General features: G+C 41.0%; 1 protein-coding gene across 44 annotated transcripts in view; it reads right to left on the bottom strand.

Annotated features, from left to right (window-relative positions):
• Positions 1-20,460, bottom strand: part of LOC131543457 (receptor-type tyrosine-protein phosphatase delta) — a 336,697-nt gene that overhangs the window by 53,095 nt on the left and 263,142 nt on the right. For 20 of the 44 annotated variants that reach the window (XM_058780793.1, XM_058780808.1, XM_058780795.1 and 17 more), the window contains 11 exons: positions 14,692-14,880; positions 13,799-13,807; positions 13,228-13,245; positions 10,909-11,019; positions 9,244-9,255; positions 6,553-6,822; positions 4,901-5,482; positions 4,242-4,387; positions 3,960-4,104; positions 2,261-2,566; positions 1,209-1,402 (listed from right to left, as the gene is read on the bottom strand). In XM_058780793.1, coding sequence (XP_058636776.1) covers positions 1,209-1,402; positions 2,261-2,566; positions 3,960-4,104; positions 4,242-4,387; positions 4,901-5,482; positions 6,553-6,822; positions 9,244-9,255; positions 10,909-11,019; positions 13,228-13,245; positions 13,799-13,807; positions 14,692-14,880 — 1,982 coding nt within the window. Of the gene's footprint in view, positions 1-1,208; positions 1,403-2,260; positions 2,567-3,959; positions 4,105-4,241; positions 4,388-4,900; positions 5,483-6,552; positions 6,823-9,243; positions 9,256-10,908; positions 12,820-13,227; positions 14,424-14,691; positions 14,881-20,460 lie in introns of those variants that run through there. The other 24 variants (XM_058780821.1, XM_058780822.1, XM_058780828.1 and 21 more) reach the window with 9 other exon arrangements.

Below are 20,460 nucleotides of genomic sequence, written 5' to 3'. Positions count from 1 at the left end.
AAATCAGACGGGCCAATCTCATCACGCTGTCCATTGTCTAACGTGAAGGCACGTATAATCAAGCAGATAACAGGTCTATGCGCTGTGTGTGATTCATGGCACTTCATCATTAACCTCACATGGGAAAATTAATGTCTAGGGACAGCCTTCATGTCATATGGATATGAAACAAAAGTTTAAATGAACCCGTGCATGTCGTACACTTGCTGCCTCCTTTCTTACAGTTATTAGTGAAAAATGACCCTCAATAATGACTCTCAATAATTTACAGTATGTGCAAATAAGAACTCAGACAATGAGTAGCTGTGCTATTTTAATACATTAGTAAAAAAAAAATCCAAATGTGAAATATATGTTTCCTTGTTGTATTATCAAATATGCACATTTTAAATCAAGTAATAACTCAAATGAAACAAATATATGTGTTCTCTGTCATAATGAATGTACTTATTATTATAATATTATTAAAAAAAAAAAACATTACATTGATTTTATAATATATAGTGAGCTGCCTTGCTAACAACACAATAAAATAAGCAGCAATACATAAATGCATACATACATGCAGCATACACACATTTATAATTGGCATCACTGCCATAAAATTAAAAAAAATAAAAATAAATGGTAACTTGCTCTAACCTTGTCCAAACTAGTAGACCATCCTAGGCCAGCAATTATTTTTTTCTCCCCCCAATCATGTTTTGCATTGTGGGATTGAAAAATGAATCCTACTTTCTGGTACCTAAGTAGGCAGCTCACTAGTTTGCGAAAGAGTCCTAAAGTTCACATTTGTACGGTGGCCGAGAGAGCTCAGTAAACACATGCAAATAGAAAAAGCACCAGCAAATCAAGAAAACACCTTCATCAGTTTGACAGCAGGTGCTGCAAATGCTCATAACACAAACAAATAAAGAGTTTTATTTGCAGTGCGTTTCTATATTTGGTTGTGTTGTGAATATTTGCAGCGCGTTTGTTGTAAAATTGACAAAGTTAATTAATCGGCAGGTGTTTTTTCTATTTGCAGCATGTTGAGATCTCTCAGCCAACGTACATCTGTGTTCCTGCAGTCACGTTTTCTTGTGACACACACACAAAATCGAAAGAGTTGGCAGCTGGCTGTATGAACTGTGTCATAACCACAAAACTCGACAAAGCCTGTAAAGATTGACTTGAGAAGCAGTGCAGCTGTGCAGGTGGGTGCCTACCTGAGCGTCATCGATCAGGATGTCCTTGATGACAGGGTGCCCAACGGGTTCCCCATTAACCATCCTGACATAGTGCACCTGGTACCCACGGATCTGGCCGTGCTGCCGGCTCGGCACCGGCGACCGCCACAGCACTTTAACAGACGAGGAGTTGACAGCCTCCACCTCGACTTTACGAGGAGGGCCACTGGGCACTGAGAGAATTATGGGATAGAAGACAAAAAGGTCAAGCTTAAAGACGACACCTCCCGTCCGACTGGACGTCTACCCTGAGAAAGCGGTGAAGCAGACAAAAATCTACAAAATGGGATTATATCATTAACAAGTACTGGATAACACTAATATCTCAACAATGGGAAGTCAAAAACAAAAAAAGAGAGAGAAAAAACAAAAACAATCCCCAAAAACAGGTCACACAGCTGACCTAATTTTTTTCTGAAAAATGGGTTAAGTGGAGTCAAAATATGGAATAAGAACAAGCAAAAATAAGCCAAGAGGAGTGTTTCAGAGGTTTGAAGCACTCTAAACGGGTTTGGCTATGATAGAGTGAAGACAAAAAGAAAAACAAATGGAAAAATTTAAGAAAAATGTCATCAGCGTGGGACGTTTGAGAAAAAAAAAAAGCCCCATTTCTGAAGATTCACTGTTGATTTAGTCATCTTTTTTCATGTATGAAAATGAGTTTCACTCCATTAAAAAGCCATTTCATTTATCTTAATAAGAAAATGGGGAAAAAACAGCAAGACATTTGGGATTGTTGGACGTTTAAGGTCGTCAGAAGAACATGCCATGAAATTGCCATGAAAGTCTGGTCAAGTAAAAAGTCTGAAAAATTCTCTCGAAAATTCTCCCAAAAATTGTCAAAGAGGGGAAGGGGATGTTGGTTCGGTGAAAGGTCACAAAAAATCCTGGTTAGTAGAGTTAGTGTAAATAGAGGGAGCGAGAGGGGCGAGGGGTGTTAGGGTGCCTTGGGCAGAAGCCTGGCAGAAGTGGGGCGTGTTTTAAGGGTAGACATTAGCATAGGGTCACAGTGGCGTGTGGGTAAGACATACCATCCTCCTCTGTACGGATTAGCTGAGGTAAACTCTCAGGGCCTTCTCCCGCTTCAGTGTGGGCGCTCACTGTCACGCGGTATTCCGTCCATTTCTCCAAGTTTTCCAACAGATAATGGTACTTTTCTGGCGGTATGTCCGAGACTTGCCGCAACGAGGTATCGTCGCCTTCGGTCGCTGCGTACTGGATGGTGTATTTGGTCATGATTCCGTTTTGGAGCTCCACCGGGGGTGGCTTCCAACTTACCAGAATGCTGGTAGAACTGGGACTAGTACACTTGACTTCCTGGGGTGGCGCTGAGGGCTCTGATTGGAGGATCAGAGGATTGTGGGAGGAGCAGAATAGTCATTGAATCGGATTTGAGCGGTTTTGGAGTTTGGTTGGATCCAGGTGAGGTTCACAGGGGTTGAGGTAAGAGGATTTTTTTGTTTTTGTGGTGGAGGTGGAGATGATGTTGATGGACAAACAAAAACAAAAAACAAAACAAAGGGAACATAAAATGACATCAAATGAGGATGAATCACAGGGACTACATTTATTCAAAACAAAAATGATGACATGAACATAAATTTAATGAAGCTTAAAAAGAAGAACAAAACGGGCAGAAATGTCACAGACTTCTCGTAAGGAGGTAGAAAAGATAAAACAAATTCACAAATTGTGCAGGGTGGGACTGGTGCAGACCCTAAAACTAAAGAACCTACCTTCATAACTCTACATATGTCATTTTTTCCCTAAATATCCTAAAATCAGGGTGCAAATTTCAACTGCTCTCATCATACTTCAACAGCACTGTGAAATATCTCAGCGAGCCGCGTTTAAATCAGGCCCTGTTTCCTCCAAGCAGTTACCATCAATCCAAAATTTCAAAGGTTGATGTGTCAGCTCTGTAAAAACAGGAAATGCATTGCTCACCAACCTTTCCGAGGCCTGTTGGTTTGAGGTAAAAGCCTGGTTGGTCCAATAGCTCATGACTGACGTTTCTAGACTTGGACATGCAAACACTCTACTGCAAAAACAGCCCTCCGAGATACTTACCTGGCATGTACTCAGAGGACCTCAGATTTATTCAGATTATCTCAAATTGCGAGTACGACGTGAAGCACAGTCAAGCTTGTCAGCATTAATTATTCATCAAATTAGGCAAGATTAATGAAGGAGTTGATCTAAAGATTTGGTTACAGTTCAACTTGAACGAATGAAGAATAAATATGAGGTCTTTTGGGAATGCAATTCTCTTTTCTAGCTACGTATCATTGCATTTGAGCTTACATCAAGGCTCCAGAGGGAACCTCTCCAAATTTGGTAAATCTTTCAAATGCAGTGTGGTATACAATAGCCAAAGTCAAAAAACAAGGCACCCGGATGCTGAACGACTTCAGCCAAACAGATGAATAATTCAATCTCATCTCTAATATATGATGCCGAATTCAACAGAGTGACCTTGTCATTTGACTACATCTTCCACAAATTGACTTTCATTCAAACAAAGTGTGCGCTAACATTGCCCTCAAGGCAGAAAGCAGAAATGCCTCCATCTCTCAAAAAATCTCTCAGTGTAAACCACCGCTCAAACAAATTCAGGATTACATCAGCAAACGCTGTTAAGAAATGGAGGATTTCTGTTTTATTATGTGCTGCGCCTGTTCTTGAACCACTGTGTTGAGGAAAGGCAGTAAAAGACAGAAAGGGACCTACGTGTCTGAGGTGTTTCGGCTGAGATCTCATTGGTATATGCGCCGATGCCGTGTTTGCTGCGAGCGGCCAGCTGAAACGTGTACGTAGTGAACGGCTTCAGATCTTTCAGTAAATAGGTTGTGGTGGGCTCAAAGCTTACTCGTTTCTGAGGAAGGAACAAGAAAAAAAAAAAAAAGGTTAAAACCCCAGAAAATAGAGTTTATACAGTCAACCCAAGCAATGACAATGACATCAATTGTGGGACGAGCTAAGGCGTTTGCCAACGCCAGTTCATGTTCGGACCTCCTCTTTGTCATCTCCTTTCTTATAGAGCAGCTCGTATCCGACGATTTGATTGTCCTGGCCCGTCTGAGTTGGAGGGTTCCACGACAGCAAGATGCTCGTCTCAGATTTGGCTTCGCCTTTGAAGTCCGTTGGTTGAGAGGGCACTATAAAAATGTTATAATAAATAATAGAAATTATACAAATGGTCATTTCCAGTCATTTCTCCTCATGTTTGTATTGTGAGAATACATTAGTGGACAAGCGTATTTCTCCTGGAGTAACCGGAGTTTCGATGTACAATAGTGGTAGTTCATGGACTGACGCGTAACTGATTCAGTTGTGACTCAATTGTGGCTATGTGTATGAATAAAGCCCATCCAATCAGTTATGAGTCTTTAGTTTTAAACTCATACATTGCTTTTACCACAAATCATCTGATCTCTTTCTTTGTGTCCACCAAGTTACAAATTAAAACAGAAAATATATCAAATTAAGCATTTCATTCAGGGGCTTAAATCAAAATACACAAAATCCAGCAAAAATAACCATAGTGTGACATAAAATTATTTATGACATTATAAAAAGCTTTTGACTCCACCAAATATTATGATTAATAATAATATAAAAAAAATATAACTGCACCAAGAGCTGTTATTCCTGTCATTCCCAACACCCACCTCCAGTTTTGGCTATGATCTGCAAATCAGATGAGAGCGGTCCATCTCCTACAGAGGTGAAGGCCAGGACCTTGATGTAGTAAGTCTTATTGGGTGTCAGGCCTGGAATGGTGAGGAAGTTGGAAGTCCTTACAATCTGTTTCTCCCATTGGTTGACGTGCTGGCTGGGATCAGTGGTGTAGTAAACCCTGTAGCCCGTAATCTGCCCATTTGCCTCCTCGGGTTCATCCCAGTGGATGATGGCAGTCGTAGCACTTAGCATGCGCCCTCGGACTTGCCGTGGGGCGGTACTCGGCGCTTGCTCAGCTGTTTTGGCCTCGATGGCTTCGCTGGGAGGCCCGCGTCCAATATTATTCACTGCGACTACTCTGAACTGGTAGTCGGAGTAAGGGCTTAGCCCGCCCACGCTGTATCGAGTGGTGGCGACTCCATCGATCTCTTTAAAAGAGTCCTCAGAGTTTTTGGGCTTGTGCTGGATGATGTAATAAGAAACAGGTTCGGGATTCCCAGAATCCCATGTGAGCGTGATGCTTGTTGCAGTGCGTTCCGTTACCTGGGGAACACCTGGTGGCTTCGGTAAAGCTGGAGCAACAATAAAAAAAGCTCATCAGTGAATTTCAATTTCATTTGGAAAATGGAAAATCCACTGTAATTAGTTACTTACGATTACTGGAGCAATAATAATGACCGTGGGGGGAAATCACTAAAATTGAATGGTGCCTGTTTTAGTGCCTGATTCGATAAAGGAAATATCCAAATCAGTTAAAGCCACAAATCCACCTACTTGTCCCAGACAAGCGTTAATGCCAATCCCTGAGGTGCATTCTATAATGAGCCTAATTTATTTGCAAAAGTAGCATTTCAGCACTTTCAGCGCCTGGATTTTCAAATGTTTAGTGAAGATGCAAGTTGTTGCACTGAAAAATGGCACCCATGCACGTATCAGTTTAGTGAATTCTCCCCTCACTCTCAGAGGACATAAACATCTCTAAATTTTTGAAAACTAACAAACAGGTGTGAAATGGTTCTTCACCTGGTTTAGAGGAAATTTATTTGTTGTGTGTGCTATTGTATTGGTAAACTACACGGTGTCGTGGCTTTGTCATTAGCATTCACAAACCATGCGCTCTTCCCTTGGGATACTAGCCGAAGGTTAAAGTGTCAGCTTGCTCTGCCAACACAGGAACAGTAGATGTAGGTTATAGCGCCATTTTCCACAAATGTAATACAGCAAAAGAGCTCAGAGTCTTGACAGTACCTCCGCGATAAGGAGGAAACCAAGTTACCCCAGAGGAAAGAGAGACTCTGCGGTTTGTTTAGAACATGTCTTAAATATTCCACGGGCTGTAATTTATTGCTTTAATTCAGAGCGCATTAGGTGAGGTTGGCGATAGGACAGATAATGTTTAGTCTTTGCGTGCTGTCTCTTGGGGCATATTATGACTAATGTGATTTTGTTATGTCTGCTGGAGACAAAGGCTTTGTGTGTGTGGATGTGAACAGCTGTACGTGTGTCGGCCTGTTTGAGCGAACAAGTGTGCCAACAGTAGGAGCTTGTGGATTCATCTGCAGAATGTGATAAGACAGATCAAATAACAGGAGCTTGGTGCCGGTTGGAATGTTAAGTATCGAGTCGTCTCGTGGATTCTCACCTTTGACCGTAATCTGCGCGACTGCCTCTATAACGCCCAGCGTTGACATGGCGACGCAAGTATAGTTGGCTGACTGCCGGACGTCAGTGAGTTCCAGCACGTTTCGCCCAATGGGCATGTCATCTTCAGGGGTCAAATCCTCCGACCCCAACATCCATTTAACGTAGGGCATCGGTGACCCGACAGCCACACAGGTGATGTTAACGCTGCCACCGGGCATGATCTCATTGTCCGTCGGGGGAATGGAGAACCGGGGTGGAACCCGTCTCACTGCAAGAGAACACAAGCACCGGTAACTTCCCATCCAGACATAGGCTTAAGGAACATCTGGGAACATTTAGCAGGTGAGGAACTGACAAAGATCTGGTGGATTTCACCGCTACACTGTTTCAAATGATTGAGATATAGCAGGATCCAACAGGAAACTACTGCACATGTACTGCACACAAACATTCCGCTTCACTCCCTTTGGACTGGGACATTGAAACAGACACCATGCACAGGTGACCCACGCGTGACAGACGGACAGCAGCACACTGGGGAACTGGAGGGCCACAGCATGCAGGAGTTGTGTACGCTTGTACAACTTCGATGCTGCGTTCTCTTCCAGTTGATGTGAAAGAATGTGCTGAATCACATTGCCACATCACACACACGGCGACGAGCCCTGCAGCAGGGCTGCCGCTAACTAACAACGGGTAGAGACCAGCTTTGACTATCTGCGGCTGCCATTCAAAAAGTGGACACACGTGTCAACGTAAACGGTCGTGAAACCGTGAATAAACAAGGGTGATGACAATGGAAGGCTGAATCTGAATCAAAATGAAAATGAACAGATGCAACAAATTAATAGATGAATAAAAGATAAACCCTCAATGCAAATGGGGCATGGGGGGGGGCATTCCTGAATCTGTCATGCAAAAAAGCAAATTGCTCATTCCACAGGGAAACTTTGGGAATTAGAGAGAAATGGGGAACAAGAGAAGAGAAGAGGATGAGGGGGAGGGCTAGTAGAGTCAGATAACAGGAAATCAACAGGGCTATTAAAAGCAGGAGTCTCCAAGACAGAAAGAGAGAGAGAGAGAGAGAGAGAGAGAGAGAGGGATACTATGTGCCATCTCCTCAGAAGAGGGTTTACGGGACAGCAGAAGGGTGGGAGAAGATTCGAGAGTCCAAAATAACTGAACCAATGTCAGTGTTACTGCTTACATACTGTCAGACTCAGATGGCAGCGGCTGATGTATAATACACACAGCAGTGGCAGGAGCTTTCTCAAAGCGACAGGCTCCGCCGGGTTTACGCAACTTCTGGGAGTAAGTGTGCAGCGGTTTATATCAGTCCTGCTACAATGAGCCCATCTGAGGACAATGAATCATTGGATTTGACAAAGTTTGCGAGGTTCATCATAACAAATCTTTGTAGAGAGTTTTGTTTAAGACACTTAGTGGCAGTAAACTATATCAGTGTTTCCCAAACATGTTCCTGGAGGCACACCGACAGTACACATCTTCAGAGAGCCAGGTAAGTAAGATCTCCAAAATGTGCACTGTTGACATGCAACCAGGAACAGGATTGGGAAACGCTGAACTAGATATCTACGATTAGAACACAACATTCCACTAAGGAATGTTTTTCAAATCTGGGCCCTGGAGGGCCACTGGTCTGCAGAGTTTGACTTTAACCCTAATAAGACATGGGAACAAGCTAATTAAAGTCTTCAATTACAGGTAGGTGAGTTTAATCAGGGTTTGAGCTAAACTCAGCAGGCTCAGATTTGAGGAACCCTGCACTGGGGTCGGGGTTAAATCCCATTTACCTGCTACTGTTCATCACATCTCATCCTGTGTATGTGGACGGTTCTTGGTCAGGATCTTTATTATATCACTTGCAATTAAAATAACAGCAGGATGAACCTAAACCAATGTTTAGAGAGGAGTTAAAGTGTCTTTAACCGCCAGAAATGGAAGAAGTAAAGATACTAATTTCAACGAAGTGCGGCATGCATTCGACCGGAGATGTCGCGCTTCTCTGGAGATGAAATCTCTAATTATTGCGAACAGATTTTCAATCCTATCGCAATTAATTTCCAATTGAAACGCTGTTCCAGGAGACATGATGTTTTCCCTTTCCTCTGAATACCGTTCCGTTTGTCGAGTCTCGAGAACAACGCTCTACATGCATCAATTGTCGTTTATTAGCAGCTCGTTAGGTGGAAAGGAAAGAAAATATATGATCTCACAGAGCTACGGAGCATGTCTCCTTGCAGTTCATACTGTGGTGAAGGTCAGTGAATGGGAGCTTGTTTCTAGGTGTTAGGAAAGCACGTGTCGGTCAAAGTAACGAAGCAGGACCACTGACATGTGGGAGAAGACAGACAACTTCAGCATGACCAATCCACCATGCAAACCCCCCGACAAACTGTGCACATTTTGACTGACATGCACCACTTTTTGGTCAAGCAGTACAGCGGAGAGCAGGGCATTCGTTCAGACCACAACAAAAGGGAAAAGAAGAAGAAAAAACGGTCCAAAACATAGAACATAAGGAACCAAAAGCAGAATTTAATCATAGACACGCAAATGCAGCTACAATTATTTATATTTTTTTTTTGTACTCTTGGGAATTGTGACTAGCGTCTGTATCATTTGTTTTCTGAGTTTGAAGATGGTTAGAAAGAAAAAACACACCAACCTTCTCGCAGCTCTGAGGGATGTAGGGAATTGATGCGGAAACAAAATAAAATGAGGAGAAAAACAAGGGAAAATACAGAGAGAGTAAAACAGGCCACATTCAACCCAGAGAATTGCTGCTAGAGACAGAATGTCTAGGAAAAGAAAAGTGTGCTGCATTTTACAGGCCTTTTATTGCGCTGCCCATTAAACAATATGACACAGGTCCAGTTATGAGCTTTACATGCCATCAGCAGTTACTGTGGTCTGGACTGACTTTCTTCTAGAGTTTTGATCATGCAGCATTTGAGAAACACATTGGTTCTTCATGTAAACCGCATGACTGGGACCTGTGCATGAATATAGCCGCCCTCTTTAAAGCAGTAACGTGTTTTTTTGAGCAGCGCTGGACATCAGGCCATCAAGGTTTATAAAATGGAACATATTTTGGCAGCAGTTTATGACAAATTCGGGCTTAAAGTCAACATGAAATCATAAGCACCGTTTTCTGACTAATACCGGATATTTGGTGGCGTGCTTGGTGGCTGATGACCTATAGTAAGCAGGTGTTTTTAAGTTTACCATCCAATCATTTCCAATCAACTTATGTTTGAAATCAAGAAAATCAAGGCCTTTTTTTTTTTTCTTATTGTTTTAAAATGAAATTCGTCACACTATCAAAGTAAAATGGGCTGTGAACGCAGTTTCATGTTGACTTTAATGTGCCTGGCTATACAGATGTTCAATCGTAAGTCAATATCAAAGGACATTTTATATTTATACAGTGGAGTGATTCTTCAGTTAGAGGACCTTCTGACTGAATTGAATTGAATATTATCCAAATATGTTAGGGAAGTTTTTTTCTCAAAAAATGGATTTCAAAAAGTGACCAATTAGATAATTACATCTAATAAAGTTATTTTCCAATCATGATGTAAAAATCTTAAAATGAATGAATTTCAAAATGTCACTTCTCATTTCCCAGATAACCACATATAAACCCAAATACACGACAGCAGTATGGAGTAATTCTGTTGCAGCTCTCTGACATAATTAATTTCAGGCTACAATAATCTGTCCATTAGAACTACTGTGGGTTTTTTTTTTTCTTTCTTTTTTTTTTTTTAACGGACACTGTATTTAATCATCCTAGCATACAGAAGACTTCACTTAATTGAAGAATCATCCATATTCATTACATTACAGGCTTTAACACTAAATTTCAGATTAAAGATTGCACTGAATTTAAAATAAGATTATATTGACCACAATTTATGTTGTTTTCTATTTTTTTCCCCTTTTGCTTAAAAATGAAGCTCCAAAATAAAGTAAAATAGTTGTATTCCATGTTTGGCAGTAAAGAGAAAAAGACAGAGCACTGAGACATTTGCTGTAGAGAGTAAAGAGGTTAAACTCAATCCATCATTCTTGTTATCTTAAGAGTCAGTTGTATTACATACACAACAGGCATTCAAGTCAATAAAGATTAAGTTGAAATTAAACACCAGACAGGCAGAAAATCAAGGCTGCAGGATTATGTCATACTTACAAAAATGCTCACGCAACCAGAGGGACCCCAACAACAAAAGTGACCCGCTATTCGGCTCAATTTGTTTCAAAAGTGTGTGCGTCTGAGCTTTTACATGTTCTTTTGTCGGCTTTGTTTACCGCCGTGAGCTGTTCCTACCTCTGACATACAGGTTGGCAGGTGCGGAATAGCGTGTGCCATCGTTGTTGGTCGCGACACATTCGTACTTCCCTTGGTCCGATTCCTCGCTTTGTTCGATTTGCAGCGCTCCTACACAGTGGGAGAGAACACGAGCAGAGAAAGATAATTACAATAATAACACGAGCCATTAAACAACTTTCACTAAATCACATGCTAGGCCTATTTCTCTCTACGAATGGCATTATTTGTTCTGTTTAGATCTCCGTAAGGGTGAATGCCACAAAATGGCTCAGGCTAAAGGCCTGCCGCTATACTGACGATTAACCCTGAGAGGTGACATCTGCAGGCATGCCTCGCATTGGAGAGCTCGGTATAGACTTAACCAGTTTATGCAAGCTAAGCTCCTGGAAGCTGGGGGTAGAAATGTTTCCCCTTAAAATGTCTAATGCAGTGTTTCATTCTCTAGGCCCGATGCATCATGGGAAAGCAATTTCGGCACTAAAGATGGATTTCACGGTGGATCCGCGATGCATATTATGATTTTGTCAGGAACGGAGTCATTTCGAGGTGCTTAAATCGAAGTGTGTCGCGAGCTCGTATCTCGCCTGCTGACTATCTTGGCGCCGGCCTAGAGAAGAGCGCGGCCAGCACTGCAGTAGACATTCGAGAGGGCACACAGAAAGGAACCAAAAGAAAAGAGACTTTGCAGCATTAATTATCTTGGACATTTTACAACCACATCAATGGAGAGGAAAACATACAGTACAAGATACATGTTGCAGGGTTTCTAAAGGCACTTAATCGTACAGGTGGTTCAAAATCGTTTGAGCTTTACTGTTTAGAAAAAGAGCTGTGATAATAATAATCAATAATAATACTGATCGATTATTAATTGAGAGGTCTACAAAAGGTGATGGGGGGGGGGGTTAGCCCTGCAATATTATTACACATCTCACAGGACTGTTCATTATGGGAATGAGTGAAAACTGCAATACAGCAGCATATGGCTCAAATAAAAAAAGGTTTACAGTATACAAAAGCAGCATAAAAGGGGGAGGACAATTAAAAAAAAAATAAATTTGGATCATAAAATTTGGTGTTCAATTCAATTCAAATTGACTGATCGATAAAATGGCCAAGGACTTCAGATGGTGGAAGTCAGTAAAAATCGCAGCATTTTCAGGAAAAAAAATGCGCTGCTCGAATCGTAAAAATGGAAGAAGAAAAAAATCTGTTGGGAGAATTATCGTTACCAGTACATAAACCTCTAGCACATGCAAATCTTTCCAAAGAACAAGAAATGTGTGTCGGCACAACTTACAACCTTTTGACAACCCTTAGCTGAAAAACAAAATGCAATTGTATTAGAGGTCAAAATTCAAAACGGCTTGCGCCGCCAAGAAAGCAACCAATCACTGCCATAGCTTTGCGCTACAAATGACACCCATAAAAATCCACCAATGGGATCAGCAGTGTGGTGTCACATGACCCAGGGAAAAAGGTTTCTTGCAATGCACCGAAGCGCGGCCTCCTGAGGAGCATGACCAAAAAAAACAAAAAAAAACGACACAAAACGGCCACCTCGGTTTCATCTGCCAGACCCACTGTTAGCTTTTCCCCAACCCTGAAGAATGGAAAAAATAAAAACGTCAAAAAGGAAAACAGCCTTCAACCCAAGAAAAGCAAGAAGGAAAAAATAGGTGGTGGAAGGAAAAAAGCACCGCAGAAACTTTATCAAAAAAGTGGTTGTTTGGGCTTTTTTAGCTCCTTTTGAGAAGGGTACAGGTAGAGGAAAGCAAATGGAGGACGAAGAGCGAAAAAAAGAAGTTTGTAAAGACAGAAAGATGTTTTTTGGGGAAAAATCGTGGCAGAGAGGTCTCCGGCGTGTCTCCGACATCTGGGCTCATGTGCGGCTGAACAAGAACACAGCTAAGGGGGGAAAAATGTTTGGCTGTTTTAGTTGGACGAAAAAAGGGACACATGATCTGCTATGGCCAAAAGATAAGAAAAATAATACAAAAACAATGAAATAGAAGAGAAAAAAACACGTACAGGATATGCTTCTTTGGGCTGCAGTAAGCATATCGGCTCGGAAGAAAAAAAACAAAAACAACCAAAATACAAGAGGCTTTCTCGAACTGAAACCAAAACAAAACCAAAGAACCAAAAAGCGCTGAGGCGAAAATGGCGAAAGATGGAACAGAATGGGATGAAGTGGGGGCGAGGAGGAGGAGGATGATGGGAAGATGCCGGGGCGTTCGATGGATGCAGACACATGTGGGACAGGAAGAATGAAGTCAGTTGTTCATTCTGTGAACTTGAGTTGAGCACTCTTACCTCTTATTGGCGTACCACCTGGGTGGATTATATGAATGCAAATAAGATTAAGAAAGAAGAGTCGTTAGTACGAGAAGAGAGGCTGGCCGCTTTGGAAGAAGAATCAAATTAGCTTTGCTTTGCTTTCTTACAGACTGTATTAGGCTACAACAGGAAAGAGAGATTCAGAAAAGACAGCCATTGGCTCTAGTGGAGGAAAGCACAGGATTGAGCATTGGTCACTTTAGGAGGTCAAAGAGCAACTGGTACAGTGGATGAAGCACAAGGGGCCGTTCTGAGGCCTGTGGCAGTGGCCGTGATCTAGCGGGAGAGGGGAGCTGAGGACTGATTGACTGGGGGACAGTGGAGAGTCTTTGAGCTGTGAGCTTTTGAGACACAGATGGAGTGACAGTGTCAGTGTTGGTCCTGCCGTGGCCCTGAGCGTGTGCTTTACTGCTAGTCAGCTAGTCAGTGTGTTCTGGTGGCCTATCGACACCGTTAGTAAAATGCATGCCATGCATTTTAACAGTAGTTTGAGAAACATGGTGGAGACATTAGTGGGAGGCATGTGTGCTCAGATCTACAAACTTACCAAAGGACTCTGGAGATTTACAAAACAGAGAGAAGAAAGACAGCATAGAAAATATGATTATATTCCTTACGTTTGCTCTGGTTGACACACTTAAATCTGAAACTCTATTGCACAGGGTGAAAATCAAGATAGAAATCAGACAACGGAAGAAAACAGGACAAGGGCAGAGCGGAGGACTCTGGGAAGACATGTCGTACCATAGAGGGCTGGAAAACACATCGGAGCAACTCGAGCGACACGGTTAGCTTACGTGTTTTGCGAAACAAAATGGGGGTTTTGCGCTACTTAAAGAGAGACCGGCCGATGCAAAGAATCACCAACGTGTTCAGCCCTGAATTTGGTCAGTTGGATTGCGCAAACACACAACGAGGGTCACACAAACACACACACAAAGGGGCGCTCTTTTTTTTTTTTTTTGGCTCGTTTTCGGCCATAATCGAGGTTCGCTGGGTCGTGTGCTGCATCATGACATGAGAGCAACAAACAAAACAACTTTGATGATTCTTTCGAGAGCTCTGAATGAAGCTAGATCTTACTCATTGCGCATTGGAGGAAGGAAAATAAGGACATGGAGAACGACACTTATTTATTATGCATGGTTCGGCTGCTTTTTGCGACTAAGTGTTAAAATGGAAACAAAACAAAGCCCAATTTAAGCTGGCCAAAAATGCAGTCATAGCAGTGAATCATGGGTAATAAATTAAACAGACAGGAACACAAGACACATCACACACAGAGGGGACGCAGACGACGTAGATGCCGTTTCCTACAGAAAACCAAAGAAAAGGCTCCATGAGAAAGAACAAAAACTCAAACGGAAAGAAGGACAATAGCGGCTCTTGTCGCTGCTTTTCTTCTAGCGTTACAGAGCCAAGCGCTCGGAGGGAAATTACCTGATCGGAGCTGTTTGATGCGGCCGTTGTTGTTACTGGTGTTGACTGGGAGGAAGTCTTTGAACCAGGAAATGTCCGGGTCCGGGTTACCACTAGCAGCACAGAGCATGGTGGCGGTACGGGTGCGCTCCACCACCTTGAGCTGAGGGCCCATATCTATGGTGGGGAAACCTGGGGGCAGCTGATCCTCTGAAACACAGGAACACCAGCACTGTTACACACACACACACACAAACACATGTTCGCTGAAGCTGCTGCTGGAACCTGGAGGAATTTGGGGTGAAGAAAGACACACACACACCTCGTGTCCTCATCACTTTTTTTGCAGTAAGCATTCAAGTAACATTGACAATAAATAGAATTCAGCCAATTTTTTTTTTTTTTACTCTAGAAGTCAATGCTTGATTACTTCATTTTGAAGGGGGTGTTAACCCTTTAACCATCCGACATCCACAAACTTTAATTATGTTTGTGTGACACTCGTCATTTTTCAATAAACACCCACATTAAATAGACAAAATGTAGTCAGTAAATCATGACAGAATTGGTTTGCAAATAAAAGGATTACAAATGTGTATTCTAAATTAGGCTGGTCTGGTTTATAGCTATATATAAACATATTTATCTTGAATTGTTAATTTATCCTTTCGAGAATAGAAACAACGGGCCTCATTCATGAAACATTCGTAAATATAGGAGTAAATTCTGAGTAATTTGTGCGTAAAACAGACCTTCCTGAAAACTCTCCTCCAGATTCATAAACTTCCGATTTGATAGTTAAACATGTGTATGCTAATGAATTCCAATCATTCGGAAATAGGGCGCATGTGCACACTCATTCACAATTAGCATCACCCCCGCCTATGTAATACAGCTATGCAAATTGCGTGTCCAGGAACGCAGTGGAATATTCTGGTCTACTTTCTCAGGTTTGGCTCCAGTATATTGCATAAATGCAAAAAAGACTAATAGGCCATATGGCTAACAATAAATATTCAATAACGTGTCCACCAAAGAGTTTTTAGCCAGCTGAAATAATGTCAGGTGCTCTTCTTAAAACAGCCAGGTGGCGGCACATGAGAACTCTTTGGTGGCACAGCGTTTTTTCCAGCTGAGACGCTTTGTTCGCTATGATGTGGAATATCCACGGCAGTACTGTATTTCTAGTATTTTGAAGAATATTACTGAATATAAAAATGCAGTAACTAGCAATATTAACGTCTCTATTGTTGTTCAGTTGTTGTACAAGTAAGATGATTGGTCAGTGTAGGTGGCAATTTGTCCCGCCCCTCCTCCATTGATTGGACGGCTAGGTAAAAAGTGACAGTGACAAGCGCTGCGTTTACCCAAAGCTAAACAGTTTAGTAACTCTCATCTACGAAAAAAAAAAAAAAAAAAACAGAGCACACAAACTTGTAAAATATTATGACGACACTTTCGTGAATCCGAACACAAAATTTACACAAAAATTTGTTCTGCTCGTGTTTCATGCCCGATCATTTTTTTTTTTTTTCAATAATCATTTGGAGAAATTAAGTGACATTCTCTTCTTCCCTCAAACATTACAAGGAAAACTTGTAAAAAGTGTAAAAGTATTAAATTACTCTTACCGTACCATGAATAAAGGCTAGACATACAGACGACCAGCTCAACCCAGATGTGATATATTCTAATAAAAACTATGAGAGAATTACATTTTTATTTTTATTTTTTTGGTTACACTATTTCGATAGTCCACTTTAGACATTCTACTAACTATAAGTAACTTTGTAACTACATGCCAACTACACGTCAGCTAATTATCATTCATTTGTAACTACATGTCTACTAACTCTCAGTAGGGTAGGTTTAGGGTTAGTAGAATAAGTTGACATACTTGCAAAGTTTCTCATAGTCAGTATGCTGCATGTTGCAGACCCATCAACATAAAATGTTAGAATATATTAAGCAGACAGTCTACTAATGCTCTAATGACTGCTAGTTAACATGTAGTTCCAAAGTTACTTACTGTTAACTGAATGTCTAAAGTGGACTATCAAAATAAAGTGTTACTTTTTTTTTTTTTTTTTTTTGCATAATGAATAATTGTGTCCAAAATAATTTTAGAACTATTTAGCCCCAGACCCACTATAGATCTGTTTCAGATATACTGGTGGTGATTTATTTTGTGTGGATACATTCATTCATTCATTCATAATTTACCCATTTTAATACTTGTTCACTCGTTGGTGAATTTCATTATCCATATATTCATCCATCACAAAATGAAGCTAAAATATAGATAGATAAATACCTAGCAGTCTGATGGAACTCAAGTTTGGTCAACATTTTCTGAAGTTTAACCTCCTTGTTTGTGTATATGTGTGTTTCTGTGAACCTACAGCAAACACAAGCAATCTAAAACAAACAAGTCAACAAGCCTCTAGGGGACATTACCAGCACACGAAGAGACACACACACGCACACACACACACACACACACACACACACTGTGATTAGCACTGAACTACACAAACATCTCCTGGAATTTGCTTTCCATGAACCTTACTTCAGGTATACAAAAACAAAAATACAGCTTATACAGATATACCGCATCTCTTTCACTGTTACATCTGCCTCCAATGCATTTTACCAGGCTTTTGGATCATTTGTGTAAAATTTGATTACAAGTGCAATGAAATACTGTAGATTTACTTCAGAATAGAGCAAACGAGCCTCTATGATAGCTGCTGTATCACTGTACAGTTCCAGCTTGCATGTTGACAGTTCCAGGACCATTTTCTCTTGTTTCCAGAAAACAGTGAAGGATTTGAATGAATGTATGATAGACAACAGAATAATATCCCTGTCTAAATAGTGACTAAAGAGTGATTATGACACTTCAGCACCTCAGAGGGAGGCATCTGCTGTAATGGTGGATTTCCTGCAGCTCATAAAGAGCTTGAAACGCTCCTCATTGTCTTGGAAATCATTATAATGCTCTTTCAGAGTGCTGCGATTCAGCGAAGATTTGAAGATGTCCTTAATTTATGCCAACCAAGTGCCAAGGTCTGCATTTCGAAATTCATCCATCTCAAGGTTTAATTCATAATTTAAACACCTCAGTAAACGAAAATGATCTCAGTACAATAGAGCGCTAAATTGTAATGAAAATAATGTCACAATGCAAAAAAAAAAAAAAACAGCTTTATGCAAAATACGGTTTTGATTTTGAGGGGGAATGATTACCTGGACATTTTCTTTGCATGTTTCATGATTCATTCATTTGAAATAAAACACAAAAGCAGCAGCAGCTGATGTTTCCCATGCTATTCATTTAAAACACTTCCAGTAATCATCCCTTGGGAATTAACGCAAATTTTCATATATTTGTGCAAACATTCTACTCTAAATCCTCTTGTGACCTTCACAGGCTGTGAGCTACATAACGCAGTGGATGAGGGTCTAATTTTAGCTCTTCTGCGGTGTGTAGGCATCGTCCGTTAGAAGGTACTTGGCAGCTAAAGTTACATGTCAGTCTGTTTTCTTAAACACGCAGGTATAAAATTACGACAAAAGCTACAGAAAGCTGCTGAGGGATCATTTTGATGTCTAACCAATACTTGCGTCTGACCCCAACATGGTGCCACACAAGCTGATAGTAGATTTAATCTGTTGTGGTGTGCTGCGTCTTGTTGGTGAGTTTAGCTGCCTTCACAATGATGTACAATTAGATTCTGCTTCATATGGTTTAGCTATTTACCTCGCGTCTGTACTTCTGTGCATCATGTATGCCACCTATTTACCCCCATGCGCAACACCTACTTATTATCTGCAAGATTAAAGGTTTCCAGGAAGGGTGTGATCGACTAAGCACTGGAGTGCCCCAAGGTTCAGTACTAGGCCCACTTATCTTCTCAATGTACACTACAGCAAATATAAAAGGCACACTACTTTTGCTATGACTGTTACCCACATATGTCACAGCCCATCACGGCCTACCTTTTCTGGGTAACTTTTTACATTTACATTTGTGGGTTACTTTTGAAATTCGCTCTTTCAGGACTTCTAATAGCTGTGGCTCCTTTATGATAAATGGCTTGTGTTTTTCCTCTTTTGTAAAATGAAATAATGTACTAAATGATTTAATGTTGGCTTACCGTTTCATCTTATTCATCTGTCACCTGTGTTCAATGCAGAATGCATCACAGCAGAAATGACCAGACTCGCGCTCACTCACAATAAACTCTGCTAATTTATTTGCAAGGTTTATGGAAAGGCCGACAAATAACATATGAGACACTTATCCAAAGCTCAGCACAACGCTAATTGCGTATTGGCTGTGGGTGTGTGCAAGTCTTTAAAGCAATGCCAAGGTCGACGTGTGAATCAAGCTCTTTAAAACGAGCCAAATTTCACCTGCCATAAAGCCAAGTGCCTGCAGTCAACCTTAGAGGAACAGAGGCAATGCTGCTAATAATTATCGAACGTGACAATCCATGCTGCTTGAAAATCAATGCCTTTCAGGCTATATGTATTGTTGGAAATCAAAATATGCCTGTGAGACTATACATTTTCTCTCCTGAGAGGAATCGATCTTTGGTCTCCGTTGTACAATACAGAACCTCGAATTATCCTTCCACCAAAGCGGCAAGAACTCGACAAGTTCAGTCAAATACATTCGTCCTTGGTCCTCTCCGGGCATGAGTGAGGCTTTTCCCCGGGATATTTTCTATTCATATTTAGCAGCAAACTAGCAGCAAAAGACTTTCTTTAGCGCCGCTGCATAATTAAATATGGATTTCTGGAGTCTGGCATTGTTTTAACAGCACTTTCCATGAATACACTGCACTTTGGTGTCCCTTTCTTTCAAAGCATAAGAGGAACAAATTCAACACTGTTTTCTGTTGTGGGATGCATTAGATTTGTTAGATAAACTACAATATAAAAGAAAATTAATTTAGCATGGAAGGTAGCTAGTTTTAAACACATCAAATGTCTTTTTTGAATGCCTTGCTCATTTTTAACAATTAAAATTATTAGTATTGCCAACGTTTTGACAATATACAAGATTGCGGCTTTGCAATGAAGGAAACTCATTCAGTAACATGTCTGGGATTCGTTTGAGGCTCTTTTATACTTCAACCTTCCCTTCGGTTTTACTGTTGATGCGTTTTTATTGCAAAACACACATTTTGACACTGAGGAAGTTAAATTTAAGCACCGCATTTGCGGTTTACAAAAGCAGTGTCTACTGAAAACATGAAAGAAAGAACTATTAACTGACACTGTTGATCAGGATTTCTGCACACATTCATCTTGACATTGGAATCTAAACAGAAACCAAGAGCATTTCACAAAAATCAGTGATGTATTTTAATATAAGTCAGTAATTGTTCGCTTTTCACCAAGATACACACACACACAAAATTAATCAGCATTACATTTATAAATCACCTCACGAATTAAACGGTACTTCACTCTGCCAGTTCTCTGATTAACTGTTGAAAAACGCCAAGGCAGAGATGCGTCCTCAAGCTAACGGCGAGCAAATAACCGCCGTTAATTGTTATTTAATTTGTGCTCTCCACATGATTGTAAGCTTTTCGAGGAGAAAGGTTATTGACGAAAACATTTCAAAGCATAAATTAATTGAGCTGTGTTTGCCATATGCTATATTAGCACTTCTGCTCGTGGCCACGGCAAGGTTTTTCTGCTGGAGGACGAATAAATCTCAGCCAGGAGAGCGAAGGGGAAAAACAGCAGTGTAGGTCGATTCAGAAGGTGAGG

Source organism: Onychostoma macrolepis, chromosome 07 (assembly GCF_012432095.1).
Source record: "Onychostoma macrolepis isolate SWU-2019 chromosome 07, ASM1243209v1, whole genome shotgun sequence".
Taxonomy (NCBI): Eukaryota; Metazoa; Chordata; class Actinopteri; order Cypriniformes; family Cyprinidae; genus Onychostoma; species Onychostoma macrolepis.
The sequence above is the reverse complement of the archived record's forward strand: the minus strand, read 5'-3'. Positions and strand labels throughout refer to the sequence as shown.